The sequence below is a fragment of the Sinocyclocheilus anshuiensis genome, unplaced genomic scaffold, assembly GCF_001515605.1.
Source record: "Sinocyclocheilus anshuiensis isolate Anshui unplaced genomic scaffold, SAMN03320099.WGS_v1.1 scaffold154, whole genome shotgun sequence".
NCBI classification, from domain to species: Eukaryota; Metazoa; Chordata; class Actinopteri; order Cypriniformes; family Cyprinidae; genus Sinocyclocheilus; species Sinocyclocheilus anshuiensis.
This window is the reverse complement of record NW_015546101.1, coordinates 3,180,829-3,203,532: the sequence shown is the minus strand read 5'-3', so window position 1 is coordinate 3,203,532 and position 22,704 is coordinate 3,180,829. Positions and strand designations below refer to the sequence as shown.

At 40.1% G+C, this 22,704-nt stretch overlaps 1 protein-coding gene across 15 annotated transcripts in view; it reads left to right on the top strand.

The window, feature by feature from the left end:
- Window positions 1–1,213: 1,213 nt before the first annotated feature.
- Window positions 1,214–22,704, top strand: part of LOC107700479 (protein groucho-1-like) — a 34,100-nt gene continuing 12,609 nt past the window's right edge. For 3 of the 15 annotated variants that reach the window (XM_016502151.1, XM_016502150.1, XM_016502146.1), the window contains exons 1-9: window positions 1,215–1,272; window positions 2,682–2,954; window positions 3,647–3,747; window positions 4,120–4,183; window positions 5,547–5,591; window positions 12,429–12,491; window positions 12,573–12,677; window positions 19,975–20,170; window positions 20,321–20,337. In XM_016502151.1, coding sequence (XP_016357637.1) covers window positions 2,931–2,954; window positions 3,647–3,747; window positions 4,120–4,183; window positions 5,547–5,591; window positions 12,429–12,491; window positions 12,573–12,677; window positions 19,975–20,170; window positions 20,321–20,337 — 615 coding nt within the window. In that variant the 5' untranslated portion in view covers window positions 1,215–1,272; window positions 2,682–2,930. Of the gene's footprint in view, window positions 1,273–1,913; window positions 2,280–2,681; window positions 2,955–3,453; window positions 3,517–3,646; window positions 3,748–4,119; window positions 4,184–5,546; window positions 5,592–12,428; window positions 12,492–12,572; window positions 12,678–17,927; window positions 17,958–19,974; window positions 20,171–20,320; window positions 20,338–22,704 lie in introns of those variants that run through there. The other 12 variants (XM_016502153.1, XM_016502152.1, XM_016502140.1 and 9 more) reach the window with 11 other exon arrangements.

Below are 22,704 nucleotides of genomic sequence, written 5' to 3'. Positions count from 1 at the left end.
TTTTGCTTTCGCACTGAAACACACAGCGTCTCTCTGACATGGCTGCTTCAACACTAACTGCGGTTACTGAAACCACACCTTCTTTCTTTGCGTGAACATTTGGGCAGCATTATGCAAATATTTCCACATAGTGAGGTAGATATGTGGGGGCGTGTTAGAACGAGCCGTTTTAGGGGGGTGTGGCAGAGTCTTAACTTTGATAAAGAATATCTCTTTGGATTTGAGACTTTAGTCTTTGCAACTTCAGGGATCTTATCTATTCACCATCAGCTTGTAACACTCCAAAGAGAAAGGAAAACTTGAAATCGCATCATATGACCCCTTTAACCCAGTTTAGCATTTCAAACATTTTTGTAATTCCAGGAGAAAGAATCAATATCACATTTGTGCACTGACAAAATGTAGTTATCTTAAATGTTAGAGCAGTAGTATGTCAATAATAGCTCTCATAATGACTCCATGCTCCATCCTTGCTTCCATTCCAGACATTTGTTCCAGCCAATAACCCTCCCAAAAGGGATGGACAAAAGTTTACAGTTTAATCAAACAATGGTTGGCCTTTTTTTCAGATATTTGTATTGAAATGGCCCTGTAGTCCCCTGAGTGCAAACATCTTAAACGTGTCCAATTAGTCCGTTTAAAAGTACATTCCCTGTTCAGGTTACTGTTTTACTGTTTACTACAGCAAATGTCTAATTTTATTTTTTAAATGGTAAAAAAAAAGTAACCAGAGGATTATTAAGCATATCAGATTACACCCCTATTTGGTGAACAAATAAAGCCAGAAATAGTTGGTTACGATGAACCAGACTTTGAGTGGAATAAATGTTTTGTTTTGTGGTAATGCAACTTGCATACATAGAAAAAAAATCAAACTGATATTTAGCCCCTACTAGCTTTTCCCTCTTTTGTTTTACGCAGGGCTCTTTTTACCACATGGTAGTGACAGATTGTTTGAGCTGGAAGGAAAAGCCATTCGAAGCTAATTAAGCAGCCATTCCAAGCACTATTCGCAGGCGGGAGGCTGAGAGGCACAGGCATTTGTCAGCGCTCTACCCCTCGTGGGCTTGATTGATAACTTAGGTCTCGAACTGACAACCCGTGTTGCTCTAAGCCAATCAGATGCACGCCAGTGCTCTGATTGGTCAGCACGCGCAGAACAAGGAGCTGCGCCCCGGGTTGAGCAACACATGATAGGTTGAGGCTTTTTTTTTTTTTTTATGGCGGAGACATGGGCATGGAGGGTGTTGCTGAGCAGACAGCGTGAATCAAGTAATGAGGGCTGATTTCACATATAATGCTATTAATTTGAGTTACATTCAAAATCGGTAGCCTAACTATACATTGGCTATAGCGTACTCTCTCGCATCACTGTGATGTCCATGTTAGGGGCGTCCTTGGAAAGGACAAACCGGGACATATGAAGGATGTTTTGGCTCAATTCAGCGATCAGCTGCTCGCATATTATTTTAAATCAGTGACGAATTCGCAGTGTAATCAAAACATGCCGTTAGAACATAGTTTATGAAACGTCAAAGCAAGCATAACCAGATTTGATGCAACTTTCAACTGCTTTCCGTTGAAACAACAGCAGTCGTGCTCCTAAATCAGTGAACAGAAGCGCAACAGACAATTTCGCTTGTAATATGTATTTCTTAGGATACAGTCTATCTCTTGAGATTTCAGTTTGTAGCTGGCCTTCGAACAATCGTCGCTCATGTAAGTTGTTTGTCTACGGGGAAAGCAACCTATTTAGAGCCAAGATGGCGAACAGAAGGTCAGATTTTTATTGGCCAATCAGCACGCGTGGAACAGACGCGCCCCACGTGGGGATCCCACGTTTGATTGGTCGGAGGCGGCGAAGTCCCTTTCGAGATTTGATTGGTCGCGCTAGGTTCTCGCGGTAGTTGAGCCCGCGTGTCAGTGGGCAGTCTGTGTGTGGTACTGCGAATGTTGGAGAAACTAGGCAAAGCGATTGCGAGCGGTTGGCACGTACGAGGCAAACTTCACAATCAGACATTTTTAAACAAACACGCAAATAGGGATTGGGAGAGTTTACCAACAACGGGAATACTGCGAATTGTGTCCAAGCGAGAACCGAGTCTTAACTGAGGAAAACATTCTCCAAGCGATTGTAGGGAAATTCTAGGGTTGGGATTGATTCCCAACCAGCGCCTAATACTGATCGGATAAGGTCACGAGTGGAGGACTTCGACATTTCCTCGGTGCAAGGAATTATTGCTGTACATTCGCGGGAAAAGATTTTATGGAGACTAAAGGTAACGCGGAAGATAACTTGAAAAAGAATCTACTTGTAATTTAGACTGTTTATTTGGCAATTGAACACTTTACGTGCTTTATTTTCTCCGTTGCCGTTTTGTAATTTGCAAAGCTGCTATTGTATACACTTCGAGGCTCGACATTGTGCTAAACAGAATAAGTGTATATTTTTTTGACCCATTTATCGAGGAATTGCGAAGTTGACTGGAGTTCTGTTGTTTTATGTTTTATGTATTGTTTTTACATTGTTCTGTAATCTTGTCGGGTTACATTCAAGCAAACAGCAGTCAGGTAATCTTGTTATTGCGAGAAGACTCATAAGCAGCGTGTTAGTCGCAGCGCAGATGACAAACAGCAAATGTGTGTTTGATTCGCTCTGCACAACTATTCTGTGTTTACAGCACAAGCGCTCTTACTGGAGATAATGAGCCAACGCGCTGTGTTTTTGTCTTGCTCCTCGGCTGTGTGAAGGATAAAGGGGTTAAATCGGGTGTAAGGAGTGCGAGAAGCGCGTGGATCGGGTGGACGGACTGGGCTTTGTGTGTCCGCGAGTGCAGGGAGGGGTGACGGACGGGTTCTCGCTCATCTACTCGGATTACTGAAGAGCGCCACAACCCCTGAACCTTCACATCAGAAAGGATACATTCAAGATGTATCCGCAGGGCCGGCATCCGGTGAGTAACATAAATTATATTGATGCATTGTGTCCAGGCAACTCCGCGCCAGAGAGCGTTGCCTTTCGGCCGTTGAGCTCGGGGTGTCCTTTATTTCTGCTCAAACTAAACAAGGATGTGCTCTTCTGGACGTCCGTTGACTTGCTTTTGAACAGTAGTGCATCTTCATTTGACTTTAAAGTGGAAAAATGTCTTGGAAAAACAAAATGAAAGGAGGGGAATCAGCTGCTAGTTTTTCTCCGGGGCCGTTTAGACGCAGTGACCCGTCTGTGTCACGCCGACCGCTGCCGAGTGTTGGAGGCTGTTCCCACTGGAGTCTCAAAACCACCGACAGGCAGAGCTCGAGGGAGCGCCTGGGCACTTCTGACTAACCGCAATTCAGCTCCGATGAAATATCATTTCCCTGAAAATCGGGAAGCATGAAATGTGTTATTGACACCCGTGGTTATACCCATGACTTTAAAAACACCGTGAAAGTAAAACCTGAGACCTATGGACTGCCGTAAAAGGAGTAATGGAGAAGGTCGTAGGTTGTTTTGGTAATGGTGGTAGGAAGTCAAAGGTACAATGACATGCTAAAAAACACTGTTCGTGTAAAAGCATACTGCATCAGTGACTAGGTTGGATTATATTGATAATGTGAAGTTTATGCTTTGCCGCAGTTCACATAAATTATTGATATGATTTTTCAGGCACCTCACCAGCCTGGTCAGCCTGGCTTCAAATTCACTGTAGCAGAATCTTGTGACAGGATCAAAGATGAATTCCAGTTCCTTCAAGCTCAGTACCACAGGTAAATATTGCTGTTAATGACCTGTTTGATGTATGTGTGTGATTCATTTCACACCTGTTACTAGACTGTGAGGCGGTTCTGATGCTACTTTGATTCTGTGTAAATTAAATGCAGCATCAGTGCAACCTTAAACTTTGCTGTTGTCATAACAGATGAATAGTAGCTATAACAACATTATAGTATGTAATATATTAGTATATGCTGTAGCTGTTAAAACTATAGTTTCATATTTGTATTTGTAATTTCATATAAATTAGCATAAATTTGTTATATGTCAATAAGTTGCCTGTGTATGTGACCACATAGAGCTCTTTAAGTGAATTTGCCAGCCTGGAATGTTAACTCATTCTGGGTCTTTCTCTCTCCCCACAGTCTTAAAGTGGAGTATGACAAACTGGCCAATGAGAAGACAGAGATGCAGCGACATTATGTCATGGTAAGAGCAAAATGTGGTTTGTTTTTAATCTAAGGTCTTCTATCTGTTGTTCTTTTGTTCCTTGAAAACATCAGTAGGGCCACCAGCCGGCTATCTGAGCTGGTGTTTAGTATCCACTGCCCTTATTTATTATGTGATACCATTTGCATTGATTGCACTGAAGGATCAGCTTTGAGATTATAAGAGTGTGGGTGTTTTTATTTGTTGTAAAATGCCTGGAGGTTGTTTTGGGCATGGAGTTACTGCTTGTTCCATCCACTCTGACCCGAGGGCTAAATGTCTTTTGATTCAAGTGAGAGAAAGGCAGGCTTGCTCAGTTTAATCAGATTTGAATTTCTGGAACAAACAGTGTTTAAGAGATCAGCCTATTGTAAATAACTTGTTAAGGTAAAATAAAACAATTATGATGATAATGTGCAGTGAATGTAAAAAACAACATCTTCTCAGCTAACCAATTAAAAATCAGACAATGTATGCATTAATTCAATGGAGGTGTGTATAGTTTGTTTTTCTTAAATTATATAGAGGCCTGACCCAAATGAAATGAAATCCACCTTAAGGATGATTGCAGTCTCACTCAATTTTGAACCTTGTGTGCGATTCAAGAATTACACTAATATTAGCATTGCTGAACGCCTCTTATTAGAAGTCCACTGAGTGGAAACTTAATTCCGTCAGGATGTGAAGTAATAGTGCACAGGTTGAACTGTGTTAACCAAGCTAGCTCTACTCTCTCTTATCTTATTTGAACATGCAGTAGATATTGACTCAACATGACGGCACCTTTGTTAAATATTATTTTTCGGAGGAATGCTGAGTGGTAAGAAGGCCAATACCAGATAAACTAAATGAAATACATAGACATGCTCTGAGAAAAAAAATGTTTGCAGTAGTTGTTAGGATGAACATAGTTTGATTGGCTATTTTGAGTATAGAAAACCACTTTTATCTTGAAATGACAGAGATGCTTATGATGGAACTGAAATGAAATGTTCAGTGAAAATAAATGTTTCTTAGAGATGTAAAATTGTGTAGAAAGGGTGAGTGAAGAAAGGTAGCTGAGACACATTTGTCTATCTTTGCCTAGTTTGTTTGTTTTTTAACTGCTGTTTAGTAACTGGTATGAGATAACTCTGCTTCCATGAATGCTTAGTAGTAAGTAAATGCCGCTAAACAAATGTTGCCAGAGAGTTTCATAAACATTGCTCTCTACTTCTATAATCAGGCAATTATCTGAGTCCCGGCTTTGTGGATGCTTTTTTTGTATGTGAAAAATAGGGTGCTTGATGTATAGAGATGATACTCTGTCAATAGCATTTTACTATTGTGAGTTAAATGCATTTCTCTTTTTTTTCCCTTGCAGTATTATGAGATGTCCTATGGGCTGAACATTGAAATGCATAAACAGGTATGTGATCTACTTGGACGCCATATTTCTTTTCAATGTGCATTGTGTAGGTTTGATTTGTATGATTATTTTTATTGCATGTCTTCTGACATGACATTCTTCTGGTTCGAAGGATGATAATGACATTACTCTGCAGTACATTTCTTAAAAGCCCTGCATTGTCCAACAAAGGCTGTTTTTTCATCTGTCAAAGAGCCTGCAAGGGGTGCATGCGCACAAAAAATTTTGAGCAGTTATACATGTGATTGAATTGATTACGGTGGTTGCCGGCATAGTGGTTAGTGCATTTTTGAATCTGGCTTGTGCAAGTTTGAACCAATTTCCCGATTCTGTTCCCTTTTCTTGTCTTTGTTTCCTATGCTGCCCCTATAAATAAGAGTGGCAAAAAGTGAGTCTGCACGCAACAGAACAAAAAAATAGCAAGAGAAAGATGGAGGCCAGATAAAGGTCATTAGGTCAGCTGCGTCCAGCAGGAAGTGTTATTTAACCTCTTTTAGTAATTGATGTGAATGTTTGGCATCACAGGCTGTCCTAATTGTTGTCAGCCTGTATGTTTTTTTTTTCTGCAAGTGATCGATTGGGGTTTTGTAACCAAGTGAGGTTATGAAATTGATGCATTTTAAAAGAGAGACCAGCCAACACCCACGTTTCCTCTATTTCTCTATCTCTCTGTCATTAGTAGTGATATGATATATAGCCATATGAGGAGGGCTCAGTTTGAAGAGGCCCTTTATGGTTCTCACCCTGAGGCCTCACAAGTTTAATGGTATCAGTGTGAGGGTGGTGAATTTGAACAGCATGCACAATCCATCAGCTTCTCCAAGTGTGTGTGTGTGTGCGCCTGGGCCACATGTCTCTCTCTCTCACACACTGCATTTTCTGAAAGGTTCTGTCAGGCACTTATCTCCAGCTGTGAGAGAGATGGAGAGAAAAGGGAGGGAAGGGAAGGGAAGGTGCAGGGGCTTTGTGCAAACAGGTTAATCGACTGGCTTTTTTTCAGAGCCTCTCTTTTGTTTATCAATAGAGCTCTGACTGAGTGGACTCAAATGCATGAATTATTCATCGGAGCATGGACTCCCTGCTCTCTCCGGAGTTAGTGATGACAGCAGTCTGATAACACATAGTCTGCCCTTCCTGTAGTGCTTTGGGAAAAGAAGGGAAAGGGGAGAAAATGCATCTAGGTGCCAGATTTGTCATGTGCTTTCAGGATCCACCAGATTCGGATTACTATTAAATAGCTGTTTTATGTAAACATTCTTGAGAGTTTATAATTGTGCAAGGGTCAGCGCTAATCTTGCGGTACGTTAGAGCCTTGGGGCAGATTGGTGAGTTTACGGTCATGAGTGGGAGGGCTGGCCGTGTGGGGGCAGGAAGTGGACGGCTGTGCTTGTCAATGTAACCCTTTAATTACTGAGCCTCAGAGGCCCCTGATCTGCTGTCCCTCTGTGTTTAACACAGTTCCCTCTGTCTTCATTTTCTTCCTCATTTTGTCCTGAAGTACTCGCTGCTGAATGAATGCAGAACTAGTGTGTGTCTGTGTGTGTGTGTGTGTTATCATTGGTGTGGCCGTATTTGGTCAGTTCTGTGTGTGTGTGTGTGTGTGTGTGTGTGTGTGTGTGTGTGTGTGTGTGTGTGCACACTAAGCCAGATTCGTTAAGTTAAGCTCAGTCTGTGGCCTTAGAGGGTGAGAGAGAGCGAGGAGGGTGGTTGAGACAGGCAGCAGGGAGGGAACTTGTTCAGATGAATAATTTATTCAGGATTCCAGGAATTGTTTGCCAAGGTGATGATGGTCGATTTGATTCTGAGCCAAAGCAAACTGACTCGGAGCACACTGCAGTCTCTCTTCAGAGGTGTTTGTGTACATGTGAGTGAGATGTCTAGTGGTGACAAAATGAGCCCGCATTATCATGACAGGCCAATGAATTCAGAATGCAGAATGCAGACATAATATTTTATTCTGATTAGTTTGTCTAGTTTGAAACACAGTTTGTTTGAGTTAATAAGGGTTAATGGGTGTGGGTTGTATTTTTATTTATTTTACAATACATTTACTTTTTAGGGATTCGCCAGTAAGCCTTTTTTTCCATGTAATGCCTGATATTAAACGTTGTTATTATTATAATTTTCATTATGCAAAGTAGATATTTATTTATATTTTTTGCTAAATGCAAAATAATAAATATAAATAAATATTTTGCATTTGATTAATTATTTTAACTGTTTATTGAATAAGGCTTTTAAGAATTAACTTTAAGTGAGCACTTTTTTTAAATCACTTAGTTAAATATTCAGTATCAGCCAACATACGTATGTTTTAAATATAAACCAGTACTGATGAATTAAAAAGTGTTTAATACGGAGCGATTAATCTATTTGTCTTCCTCAAAAAAGCTACATTGAATAAAGTGTTGTGTTTTTGGACCGCAATGTGCAATTAAATTCAAGCCTACAGGACATTTTAAGCTGCTTGCCACATTGTATATTCAGTGTTGAATACAGATACGGTAGTGTGTGCTCGTGTTTAGGGCTGGGTATCGATTCAGATGTCCCGATTTGATTTCGATTCACAAGCTCTCGATTCGATTCTCGATTTTTTATTATTACATTCAGTGAATATAGTTTTAATACAAATGCTATTGATATTTCTAAAAAATGAACAGTAAACATCAGTTTACAAATGGTGAATTAATAAAATGAAATTAAGAACCACATGCCTGTATTTTAAACCTATTCTTTTTTTTTTTGTATAGGGTCCTTTTTTAAACAATAATAGGGCCCTATAAAATGTTCTTAATTTTTCTGGTAATCAGATGAAGGCATAAAACATTAATTTAATTTATCCTAATCAAATGAAAATTAAACCCTTTTATTTATTGGCAAACAAAGTGCTGCACAACAGAGGTTTACTGTTAAAATTAAAAAGAAAACAGATGTGATTATTCCTTTAAAAATAAAGATTTATTAATATTTATTAGCAGTAGTAGCATTGAGTCTTAAGACTGCTAAATAGTAATATATTCTGACAGTTTCTTAAAGTTAAACTAAACTTTTATTTTGACGGGTTGCCGTGAAGAACTTGCAGCTGCTGTGTATGTGATATGACGGTAGTTTTCTCAAATGAAACGGTAAAATGTTAATGAAGTGACTCTCAGAGCAGCTGGAGATGACATTCGTGTTCATATCATCATATAGTGAGATGGCAGAAGCCGAAAACACAGCGAGCGTCATCCGCACGTTAGTATGTGTGTAGTAAACAAAACAGTGCGCTCCGCCATTCATTCATTGCGGAAATCATGGCGCCTTATGCGTGATATCAAATGCTTCAGCAGATTTATAGTATTTCCATAGCATTTCACCTGAGCATTGCGAATCACACGTATGGCCATGATAAGCACTGAATGAATGACTGAATGAATGAATAATGAATGCAACATCGTGCAAGGTAAATAAGGGTGACATCTAGTGGAGAAGACTAGTGATAAGATTCATGTTAATCAGATGTTGTTTTAAATGTGTGCTGAAATAAATACTGGAAAAGATCGATTCACGGCTTTTGAGAATCAATATCAAATCAACGTCATTTAAAAAAAAACGATTCATCGAAAAATCTATTTTTTTTGCCCAGCCCTACTCGTGTGAAGTTTGGGTCACATCTGTCTCTCAGCCCAGTGCACTGAACCAGGTGGTTGTGTCTGTGTCCTTTGTCCAGCTTTAGCAGATGAATGCACAGAGACACAAACATCACTAAACAGTTCCAACAGGATTTGTGCTGCATATGCAGCGAGGGCAAGACAGAGACAGCCTGTGCAGACGGCTGCTGCTCAATGCAGCCTTTCAGCCCGAGGGAAGCCGAGGTTTAGAGGAGCCTGTGTCAGGCAGGAAGGAATGAGCTCATGTGTGTGAATGCCACTGAGTGCTTTGGTTTATTTGTTAACGTCTTATCTGTGAGGATAGCTTCATCTGTCATCAGAATGTATATATGTGGCTTTTTTGTGTTTGAGTGAGCATGTAAATGTAAGTTCAACTATACAAACTCACTCCCTATTTCTCTCCCTCTTGTCTGTAATTGCTCATTGAGTCACGGAGAGAGAGTGCAATGGTCTGTATGTGTGTTCATTTGTCACTGAGTGGCTCTCCTTCAGTGTGCAGTTGTTTTGCAGCGTATTTTATCCTCATCAGTGTCTCCCAGCACTCAGCTCGTACCCACAGCAACAGGTAAATGGCTTCTGGCGTACCATTGACAGGGCTGTGCGTGAGAGCTCTTCACAGCTTGACAGCACGGAGCACCTGGGATGGTGAAGCTGAGCAGAAAGCCTCTCTCTGTTGAAGGGCCTTGTTTTCACTCCCTGTGCCCTATTTTTTTATCAGCCTGTGTGGGAGCTGTTCTAGTAGCTTACGGCACGCCTCTGGAACTCAGCAATACCACACTTCCTGTTCTTATCCCATGGTGCAGTGGTTTAATCTGAGGGTAATGTATTTTGTGGGTTAGTTTGTATAAATCTATCAAATCTGAATATCATAAAAACATGTCCAGGTCACAAAAAAAGAAAAAGAAAGAAAAAAGATTATTTGCATTGTGGCAATTTCATGACTTTTTTTCCTCAAATTTTTTTTTTTGGAACTTCCCTTAATTATCTTTAAATTGATTCTCATTATTGTATTTTTTTTCTACTATAAGTACAGTATTTTTTGTAACATTATGAGATTAGAGGATAAAATGTGATTGTCACAATGAAAAAAATCTTAAGAGAAAGCAATTTTGTAGGATCATGATGCATAGACATTTTTGTTTTTATGATATTCCCCCTTGTATCATATCTTGCTTAAAGTGTTTCTTTTTTATAAATATAACTGTAGATATTTTTACCACAAGTCGCATTCTTTGATTTCAAGCCAGCATCACAACAGGAAGCTGTTTTGCTTCCTGCTCTCTGTATTTAGATACTGTGGTGCATGGTAGGGATGCACCGATACCACTTTTTCCAGTACTCGCCCGATACCGATACTTTTATTTTTGGTACTTGCCGATACCGAGTACCGATACCAATATTTTTATTGCATTTGTACATTTTTTAAATATTGGGTACAGAAACCAAAAGAGTATGTGTAATGTTAGTTGGTTAACCTATTTGCAGAGTTGATCTGATCGACAGGCCGAAAATTCAATTTAATGACCTGCCCCTGTGCGCGTAATATGATTTTACTGCCTGTTGTGGTCAAGCAGAGCTCCAATTTACATAATGATCTGAGAGAGAGATAGGGGCGGACCGGTTGCTGTGGCAACCTTAGAGTGGCATACAGGAATGGAAGCCAAGGGGAGGGGGGTGAACTGATGAAGTGAGCGAGGAAAATGAACCTCAGTGTATGGCTTACGTATGAGAGCAGGCAGTGCATTTCAATATTTCCTTGTTTTGGTTAGATACCAACTGATTATTGTTATTGTATGTGTTTGTTTTGCGAAGGAGTATGTGTTTGTGTAGCAAAGCCAGGCTGAAAAAGCATTAATAGCTCAATGACTTTGAAGGGGTGTGGAGAGTGCTTAGATCCTTTGTTCACGTCCCTAGAGACAGTTCATCACAGGTCAGAACACATCCACTCTCACCCGCTCTAAAGAGAGACTGAATCCATCAGAGTGCCAGGGTCAGCACCCTCCCACAGGCCAAAAAATGAACGGAATGTGGCTTGCAGGAACGAAAGAGAAATTTCTCTCCTCCCTCACCTGCTGGGCCATCTGCTCCAACCTATAATCAATTTGTTCACCGCCCCATACTTCCTCTCCCCCCTCGCTCACACTTTCCTTTCCCTTCTCTTCTTTTCATCCTGAAGCGTTAGCATAGCTCATGATGAAATATAGCCCTTTGGGGCTTCAGGTTGCCGTGAGTAATGCAGGAGAACCAGAGCATGTTGGCTGATTACCCTGTCTGTCTCTCCATATCAATAAAAGTCATTCTGAATATTGCTGTTGGGCTCTGGTTCCTCGCCTCCTGTGCTGCTGGAATGGGAGCATGGGGGAAAATGGTAATTGCTCAGTATTGAGTCGAGTAATTACTCAGGGAAGTCGTGGCCTAATGGTTAGAGAGTCGGACTCATAACCCAAAGGTTGTGGGTTTGAGTCTCGTACCGGCAGCGATTGTAGGTGGGGGGAGTGAATGTACAGCGCTCTCTCCCACCTTCAATACCATGACTGAGGTGCCCTTGAGCAAGGCACCGAACCCCCAACTGCTCCCCGGGCGCCGCAGCATAAATGGCTGCCCACTGCTCCGGGTGTGTTTTCACGGTGTGTGTGTGTTCACTGCTGTGTGTGTGCACTTTGGATGGGTAAATGCAGAGCACTAATTCCGAGTATGGGTCACCATACTTGGCCACATGTCACGTCACAAAAAGTCACAGAAAAGTCACAAAAGTATTGCCAACGTTAATCTCCCAGCACCAAATTCCTCTCTCCATCTCTTGGGCCAGATGGGCACCGCAGGCCTTCTGCCCATCTTGGCCTGGCAGAGCTGTTGATTTGGCCAGATTTGTTTCAGTAGCAGTGTGCTGGAGCGCTGTTTGGCTTTGTGAGCCACACACACCATATCAGCGCTCAAAGAGCCTCATGTTCATTATGCACCGAATCATACACATGGCAACATCAGCAAAGACAGACATTTCTGAAGATTTGACTTCATTTACCAGGAGTTCTGGAGGTATCCCATCATGCCTCCAGATGTGCAGAGGGTTGTTTAGAGCATTCAGCAATGTGAAAGTAACGTGAATTAAATACATTTGAGTGATTAGGGAAGAGCTGACAACATTTAATAACCGTACTGTTTGTATGTCTCTGTTTTTCTCGTTTAGACTGAGATTGCCAAACGTCTAAATGCAATTCTTGCTCAAATCATGCCTTTTTTGTCACAAGAGGTAAATATTCTTAATTTCCTTTCATAAAATGAGCCCATGCTAATTTTCTGTGTATTGATCTGTCTTTTCTCTTTCCTCCAGCACCAACAGCAGGTTGCACAGGCTGTTGAACGTGCTAAACAAGTGACAATGACAGAGTTGAATGCCATCATCGGGGTACGTGGACTTCCCAATCTGCCTCTCACCGTGTGTATACCCCTCTTTCTTCTTCATTTGACAGGGCTAGGGACAAATCTGCACTCATGCAGCTCGGTGTACTAATGCATTCATGCCTGGCTCCTACATGACAATTGGATTTATAGAATGTAGTAATAAAGATCAAATTTGCTCTTAAAGAAGGTAAACCAGCCTACTCCCACAGGCGGGGTTTGGGTCAAAGGTGGTACATCAGCTGTAATCCTCTGCTGTAAAACCTTCAATCCAACGCATATCACCTCAGCAGCTCTTAAAACAGTCCAAGGGCAAATCCGTGATTGCTAGGGACGTTTATACTTGTGTTCTGGGAGGAGATCAGGATGGTTGGTGTGTCTTAGACCCATCAGCTTCCTGCTGCAGATTTGCCCCTGCCCTTCATGGTCTGATTTTACTTTGCTTTAATTTGTAATGCCATGTATTTACACCATGATGTTTGCTTTTTTTATGCCATCGTTTTTGTCTCGTCACTGTGTGCAGCTTGGATCTTTTGAGTTAATTTGTGCCTGTAGTGCTTCTCTGTCTGTTTGTCACAGGGTTTGAGAGGCATGTGGAGAGAAACATGTTAAGGCTTGTGTAGTTAAGCTCTCGTTTTGATCACACAAATGGAGAAGTCTAATTCTGTCAGGGTTGTCTGTGATTAGCCATGTTAATTTAAAGAGCTTGTGTTAAGGAGCATTGAGAAGCTTCCTATTGACTTGGGCAACACAAACATTTCGATGCTGTGTTAGAATGTTATGGCTAGATTCTTAGCAACAGACAACCAATCGTGTACCTCATATTACCGTGCTTTGCACAGTTGTTGCACCGTTTGAGTGGGAAAATGTAAAATGGTGATAAATGTGTGAATTGGAATGAAAAAAGTTGTATTCTTACCTTTATGATCTGTAAACCTCATTCTGGAAATCTTATAGTACAGTTGTCAACATATAAGATGAGGATGCCGGTAAAGATGTTGCTTGCTGTGATCATCCAATCAAAGACACTGACACGGCAAATAAGAACGTTAACCTGGGGTTTAGGAATGTACTCTGTTTAATGTCAACATATGAATACCCAGGACTAATTGCTAGCCTTGGGTAAAGTATGAGCAGGATCATGATCATGAAACATGAATTAAGATAATCCAGGATTCCATTTCCCTGGGGTTTAGAATGACCCAGGGTTAACTGTGGTTAAGTGTGAAAAGCCCTTATATCAGGCTGTGTGTTTGATTCTAATCCGGAAATAATTTTATGCAGTGTTTTATCTAAATTATGCATTTCTGTAGGTTAGTAGACCAAAAACAGAAGTACTCTTACATGTGCAGTTACACCTTTCTGTCCAAATAATCACAGTGTGTATTGTTTGAAGGATTAAAATGCACACTGTGTCACTTGTGTCCTTCAGAGCAAGCACACAATGCTTGATGAAGACAAGCTGCAATCACATTATCTAGGTCCAGTAGTCGGACGTTCTAAAACCAAGCTAGTGTGATTTCAGCTCGACTAAAGTCCCATTTACACCAAAAACCATAACTTTAAAGATAACTATAACAAAAGTAATATTAGTGCCCACACCAACAATTGATAAAATTATTTATTAAAACCAGTCCGTTATGCTGCTTGATTTTACATACTTGTATTTGTCATATAATTTTTTTCTGGTTACCTATAGCGGTTAATAATCCAGAAGTCTTGCACATTCACAGAAAATAGTTTGCTTTTGTGTTTCAATATAAGGTGGATAATTATCGTCCTTGGTGTCAATAGGCCCTTAAACCATTTCCTTTTCATTTTACAAAATAATTGTTAGATTTTACTTAGTAGATTTTACTAAATAATTAAAATCAAATTTTTATGGGATGTAAAAGTACTTGGTGTGTCTCCTGTGGTGAGTGTGGCTATCCAACTTTGATTAGCCTGGGTTGGGCTAGTGGGTAGGAGGTCCTGAGCTGGGTCAGGACAGCCAGAGCCAGATATTGGAATTGAGTTAAGGGAAATGAGCCAAGACTCTGACCCCTGTTTTCAAGGTAATTGCTTCCTCGAATCTGCCTGAATGCAACTGTCGACGGGGCTCCATCATTTAACAGCTAGCCATTCAGCAGAGGAGCTTGGCGAGAGGTGGGGAGCATGGGGGCAGGGCTCGTTGCTTCTGCTCATGCATACACACTTAGCAGTCACATGGTCATCATGATGGTGGACAAATAGATGTAGTCAGGCAGACACTTGCCGCACTGTTGCAGGAATTAACACACACTCTCTCACACATCCTCACAGGCTTGGAAAAAAAACAAACTTTTATTTGTTGGCTGGTGAGATGGCAGGAGATCAATCTGTGCCCTGACTGAGAGCGGGAGGGGGGTCATTAAAGATTCACTGTTAATCAGGAGCCAGCAGCGTTTGGCACACAGAGAGAGAAAGAGAGGAGAAGGAAGAGAGAGACATTGTGAGAGGGAGTGATGTACACAGGGAGGGGTAGAGGCAAATAAGTGTGTTAGCAAGAGAAGAGAGACGCCCCATGAAACCTTTAGTCTGCGGTACCACCGACCTGTTAAAGTGGCAGTGCTGTACATGTCTGTGGTTTTGCTAATAAGTTACTGCAGATAAGGTTTCTATGGTAATGATGCTATAGCTGTGCCAAAAAAAAGCAACTGTATGAGTAACACATACACTTACATATTTATGTTAGGGCTATGATTTGTCAAAGTAATATTAATAGTAATATTACAATAATATTTATTTTTTTAAATAATTTAATTTAGCAGTATTATTAAAAATAATTTAGTAGTAGTATTATTTTTATTAGTATAATTCTTTAAATTGTAAACTGATTTAAATTATAATCAGAAATTACAATTCAATTATTTTTCTCCCCATATCGTGCAGCCCTAATATGCATACAGATTTAGAATGGCAGAGGTGAACTCACACTTCAAGACCTGATTATGAGAAGTTTTAGCCATTTACACCTATATTAAACGTCATCTTAGGTGAATTGATGGGTATTAAAAAATATTGAAACGCCTTTTTTTCATTTATATGAAAAGACTAGGTATAAACAAGTATGATCTGTCTTGCCTCACCACTTGAGATGGATATTAATACAGGTGTGATAAAGCCAAACTGGACCTTAATTTCATTTTTAAAATGTATAAATGGTTTTAATGTAGAAGTCAGAGTGAATTTTAATGCTGATGTTTTAGGTAAAACTTCAGCGGCAGAGGTTTGCTATTTGTTTAGATATAGAGCACCAGATTAATTTTGCATACTGTGTCTGTTCATTTGCATTTCAGATTTCACACTAGCAGCTTAAATGGCCTCGGTCGGACTCAAAACATGACTTATAATGATAACTTCAAGACCTGATTATGAGAAGTTTTAGCCATTTACACCTATATTAAACGTCATCTTAGGTGAATTGATGGGTATTAAAAAATATTGAAACGCCTTTTTTTCATTTATATGAAAAGACTAGGTATAAACAAGTATGATCTGTCTTGCCTCACCACTTGAGATGGATATTAATACAGGTGTGATAAAGCCAAACTGGACCTTAATTTCATTTTTAAAATGTATAAATGGTTTTAATGTAGAAGTCAGAGTGAATTTTAATGCTGATGTTTTAGGTAAAACTTCAGCGGCAGAGGTTTGCTATTTGTTTAGATATAGAGCACCAGATTAATTTTGCATACTGTGTCTGTTCATTTGCATTTCAGATTTCACACTAAATGGCCTTGGTCGGACTCAAAACATGACTTATAATGATAAAGGGAAATGTTTAGCCAGTTATATTTGTAGGGTTGGGTATCATTTGAATTTTATAGATTGCAATTCTGCTTATCGATTCCGATATTCAATCAAGAACAGTGAATGATTTTCTTCTGTTCTTTAATTAACATTAATGACAGGCAGCACATGTTTATTAGGCTGCTTACACATGCACTTTCTTTCTCATCTGTTTATAGTCACAAAAAATGACTGTGCTTACGAAGATATACTGACGTAATTTTGTGCATATTGGTCACAAGATGTGAACAAGAAGTCAGTTGCGGCCCCGAACTACCTTTTCTGCTGTGGAAATGCACAGAATGGTTTGAGAATGGACATAGGCCACTGGGACCATGGTTCTCCGTGCTCACGCTTCAGATGTGAGCGCATCATGCAAAACAGTGTGCAAGTTCTTTCTATTCTTGTGCTTAAATGGCTTAAAATCACATTAAAATGTGCATGCAGTAATCGTTAAGCGGAATCAAAATGCACGTGTCTTATCGAATCCCTGGTTCTTGGAAATTTGGAACCAGTTCTTAATACCCAACAATATATATTTGATACTATTATGCTATTAGCGAAAGACTAATAAGGATCAGTGTGTCTTTCTAGGATGTTTAAGGGTGTTCAGCACTGTGGTAAGGTTAGAAACACATTTAAATACAAAAGCACACTTAGGGTGTGTTCACACTTGTAGTCCGGTTCATTTAGTTCATTTGGTCCGGACCAAAAAGGAAAATGATACATTTGGTCCTGGTCTGCTTAGCGTTCACATTGGCATTTTTGACAGCGAACCTAAAGACAGCGAACCTAAAGGCATAGTGATACGTTTACAACCTGATTGGTCGGCTTGAATGACGTATATATCGTGACGGAACTTACCGAACACCCCAAAGAAAAGGTGCGTTAGACTTAAAGCGGTTTAAATTGAACACGCATAATGCTGTCTGCTGGACTAAGCGCGCTCATTCTTGCGTGTACATATAATTTTATTTTCACCACCTGCAAACTCACAAGGAGCTCATAAAAGGCACTTTACCTCATCGTTGCTCCACGTTTGCCCTCTGCTCATTTTGTTTTGGTTACACCGTGTCATCAAATCATGTCGCACAGCATCGCATCTTGTCATTACTTCCTGTTTTTGGTTCGTTTAGGAGTATTTGGTCCATGTTGCATTCATATTTCATTCGAACTGCACCAGAGTTCGTTTGGAAGCGGACCGAGACCCATATTTTTAGTGGTCTCGGTCCGCTTGTTTGGTGCACACCAGGGTTCGGATGGCAGCGTTCACACTTACTCAAACGAACCGCACTAACAGAGCAATCGCACCAGGGTTAGTTTTAATCGAACCAAACATGACAAGTGTGAACGCGCCGTTAGTTGCTGAAATAGTGTTGGTCAGCATTCATGTGCCTGGGTGGATTTGTGAAGTAGTGATGTGTTATTCATGAGTGAGCGTGTAATGACATGCTCATCTCTTTTCTCTCATCAACAGCAGCATCATGCTGTCTACCCTGCTCTGATGGTCAGTGCTAAAAACAGCCTCTGTGTATGTTATATTTGGGTTTTTGAAGTGAAGTTGAGACCCCAACATTCTTTAGACCCTAACGCTTCTCTGTTTTATCTAGTGTGTTTGTTCTGCATTGTGCTTCCTTTAGTCGTTGGTGTCAAAGCAATGGCTGCTTACTGGGAGAATAGTAGTGCTTTTTCACCTAGGTTTAGAAATGTATGATATATTTATGATCCCTGTTTACATCGTTGAGATGACAACTGCAAGACTGCTGAGACATCAATAAAAGTATTTGATACGCATTTTGATTTCTTGAACTGAATGCATTAAAACTAAATGTGCTACATTTGCATGAGAACGTTTATGTATTTAGAGCTACATTTCTGCATATAAAATCTTATATTATTTGCAATTACCTGTTCACGACTCCTATACATGCACTACTGTGCTTTTTGTTTGTTTGTTTTTTAAAATCCCTCTTGTGCTCACCAAGACTGCATTTATTTGATCAAAAATGCAGTAAAATATTGTGAAATATATTTCCAATAACTTATTTTAATACATTTTAAAATGTAGTTTATTCCTGTAATGGCAAAGCTGGATTTGTCTTCAGTGTCACATGATCCTTCAGTAATCATTCTAATATGCTAATTCTTATTGTATGTAAAACTCAAACTTGAATTGAAATTTAGTTTATTTGAAATATAATTTTGTTTGTAACATGTATAAACATCTTTACTGTCACTTTTGATCAGTTTAAAGAAATAAAATCATATTGACCTCTTTTGAACTTTTGAATGATAGTGTATGTCAGCTTTTTATCTGAAATGTTTTTAAGCACTGTATGGACTGAATTAGTTTGTGGACTGATTTGGGGTTTTGCAGTTATTACTAATGTGGGAAAGCCTGTCTAATGTAGATTTGCGAAGGTCTTTGCTTTGGATGTATGTGTCACAGAACAGTTAATCCAGCAAAATTGGTGTGGTGATAAATGATATAATTACTGTGTACAATTGTGGGAAATAAGGTGAAAATTATACCTAATCCTGCCACCACAGTGGCTGTTCTGAGCAGTATGTGATTGGACTCATATTAAATCCTTTTCACATCGAAAGGGATTCTGATATTTTACCCAAAAGGTCTAAATCCAAAATGAAGGCAGCACAATGAGAAATGTAGCTTTAATTGTAGTATTAGATGAAGACCAAAATATATATATTTTATTTACAGACAATAAAAAAAACAACAACGTAATATTTGATTCAGATGAGACTAAAATCACACAATGCAACAGACATTTACCTGATCTTATCAGTTGCATTATCACATCTTCCCCTCTCAGCTGTAAACAGCCACTGCTTTGATGCCACATGTTACTGACTATTAAATTAACACTAACATAGAATGGCTTGTCTTATTGGCTGTTGTTAAGGAGGCATGGAGGAGTGGCTTAGCCTAGGAGATGGTAACCATGGACCTATGTGTAAACTCTGAAATATTATGGGCTGTGATGTGACTAGTGAATGCCGCTCATTTGATGTTTACGTACATTTTGCTTAACTCACTTGACTGTGCTTGTGTGTGTGTGTGTGTGTGTGTATGTATATATGTCTATATATATATATATATATATATATAAGTATGTGAATGAACGTATGTACATTTTGACTCATGCACCCTCATTTTAATAGTGCTTCTTGATTGCATAGGATAGGAGTGTGTTTAAATCCTGTTTAAAGCTCATGTAATTAGTCAAAGTTTTGTGTATTTCTGGTTTGTTGTAAAAGGATGCATTTTAAGTAGTATAGTTTGTTAAGAGCAGTGGTGAGCTGTTCCTGCTGAGCTCAAGGAGGACATGTCCTTGTGAAGAGTGTCCTGCTTTGATCCAGCCACTAATGGAGGTGTTAGGGTGCCAGTGTTCCTTTCTGTGCATCCTGTGAGAGAGGGGCTTAACCAGTCACCTTTATTCAGTGTTTGCTGTCCATATGCCTTTTCCCTCCGACCCACTTGATGTACATGTGTGTGTTGACAGCAGCAGCAGCTCCAGGCTCAACACCTTTCTCATGCTGCCCACGGACCCCCGGTCCAGCTGCCCCCTCAGTTGCAGCCCCCAGGCATCCCTCCAATCCCAGGCTCAGGGTCAGGTCTGCTGGCGCTGGGAGCTCTGGGTAGCCAGGCGCACCTACCAGTCAAAGACGAGAAGAACCATCATGACCTGGAGCACAGAGGTAATGCATGTAGGCACTGAAGAGAAAACAAAAACAAATGCCCTGAAGTGGTGTGCTCATGCTTTGGTAAGAAAATAAATGTAAATGCTGACTTGGTGTTTATCTTTATCTCTTTCTTTTAACGACTTCTTCATTCTCCCTTGGATAAAGAGCGGGAATCTAGTACGGTGAGTTCTGTCAATTTCTAATTTTCCATGTCTGTCTTTACTTGCTTTTTTTGTGCATAACTTCAGTTTTAGTCTGTTCCTTACACAAAACTACTGTATGGTGCAGAAGGCTTTACACACGAGTCATATGGGGTTTTATTTCTGTGGTACTGTTATGTCCATTTTAAAGTACACAAGAAGAACGATGCAAACACTTGCTAAAAAAAAACTACTGAATGCACCTTTATGTACCGATATCGCAATGGTGTTAGATGCTGCACTGCCATCTGTCAAAGTGGATCAGGATGATTGTCTCTTAAGTTTTATGTAAATTACACTGATCTTGGTGAGTTTTAGAGAGGGGTCTACACAACAATTCCCTTACCTGTCCAACAAAAAAAGAGCTGCCTTGGGCATCTCATTTCTCCGTCAGTAAATCTTTTCATCTTGGGCTATACTTTTTATACAAGTTTTTTTGTCTTTGTTGTCTTGTTTCAAACCTTTGTTTATTTGCTCTTTGCATCATCAAACAACATTACACTGCTAGTGTTTTTACAAAGCCGGCAGTGTTTGAGTGTGAGCATTCTCTTCTATATTTAGTGAAATACCATGGCTCACACCATTTCAGCATGGCGAAGTACATTAAGCGGGATGATCTGCCCCATACTATTTTTTCTCGAGTCTTCATCTCATATGAATGTATACCATTCAGTTTATTCTTCACAAAAACACAGTTTTATCAAACTTTTTAAACTAGCACCAAACTACTTTAATGCGCATTTTGAGCTGGAAAACCGGTTTTGATTGTGTGGAAAACACAACTAGCACTTTCTTTAAAATGACTCCTGTTGTGTTACACAAAATTCAAATGGTTTGGAGCGACATGAAGTAAATTGTGGCAGAATTTTAAATTTTTCGTTGAACTATTCCTTTAAGTCCTGATGTTTGATGAAGAGGGACGTCATTGACATGTTAACAGCGTGAGGAGAGCAGAGTAGGCAGCTTTAGGGCACACTAAGCCTTTAAAAGAAAATATAATAAAAAAAAGAGAAGGGAGCCTGCTGTATAATCCTACTTTTAATCCAGGTAAAAAATGCGCAAAAGCACAGGCCAGGGATTAGCAGTGCTATAATTTCATCACAATTAAAAAAGACTTTGACTCTCTGTCTTAGAGGATTTGTCCTCACCCACTCTTCATGTCTGCGGCTCCTGGCTCAGATAAACCTGACTCATTCAGCTATGTCTCATTACCTCCTCCTTTGTTTCTCCTTGTGCCTCTTTTCTTCAGTTTTGTTAACTGCTCTTTCACGCGTTCCTTTGGCTCTTTAGCTCTCGTTCTGTGCCTCTGCATATCTCTTGTCGTGTTTATTTGCGGTTTTCATATAACCACTTAAAGTCTCCCTATCTCCCAAATGCTGGATTGCCCCATTTCGCCTCTTAAACTGGATATGCAGAAAGGTTTGACTTTGCAATAGAGTTTTGTGTGTGTGTGTGTGTGTGTGTGTGTGTTGAATGGGCAACAGTGTGAATGGGTGCAGTCATGCATGCAGAAATCAGACTCTGCTGCTGATTAGCGCTTAGTGCAGCAACGGCCATCCTGCTCTCTGCCCACCAGGACTTCCTGTTGTCACGGGTCATCTGATAGCACCGCTCTGACTTTGCTTATTGAGTCACGTTAAGCCTGACTTAAAAGGTCAGCCTGTTAAACCCGCTGCTGAGATGCACACATACACGCTCCCCTGTCAGGCTGAGAGAGCAGTCTAGGTCTGTTTATTACTTTTGGATTAGCAGAGGAAAGGGGGTAGGGAGAGAAATCGGCTGCTTAGTGCTGACAAAAGCAACACTGAGATTGTTGTAGAGTGTTTGTGAGTGGGGTTTAAGCTGCCGGGATTTCTTTGTGTTGCCTCCAGGAGAGCATGGAGTTCCTTCTGCCTGGAGATCACTTCCTTTGGCCCAGCCACATCTTTCATTTCATCTGTCTCCCCTTCTCTCTCTGCGTGAATAGAGGTTTGTCAGTCAGACCGAGAGTGTGGGTTTGGCACTGAGATCATGCGTTGGCAGTGCCACACTCCCTGGCCCAGAGATGGTGCCCGCCTGCCCAGCCGTGCTCAAAGTGGGAGCGCCACTCAGTGCATTCTGGGCTATGTGACTCCAGCTGCTCTTCCTTCCTCCTTTCCTGTCATTTCTGCTGTGACTTTCTTCTACGGTACCTACACACAGTTTAAGTATAGTTTAAGTATACTTTATTTTTTAAAACCACCAAATACAATAAAGTAAGGATGTACGATTTGGAGAAAAAGATAATTTTTTTTTTTTTAAATGTAGTAGTTATTATTATTATTATTATTATTATTATTATTATTATTATTATTATTATTATTATTAAGT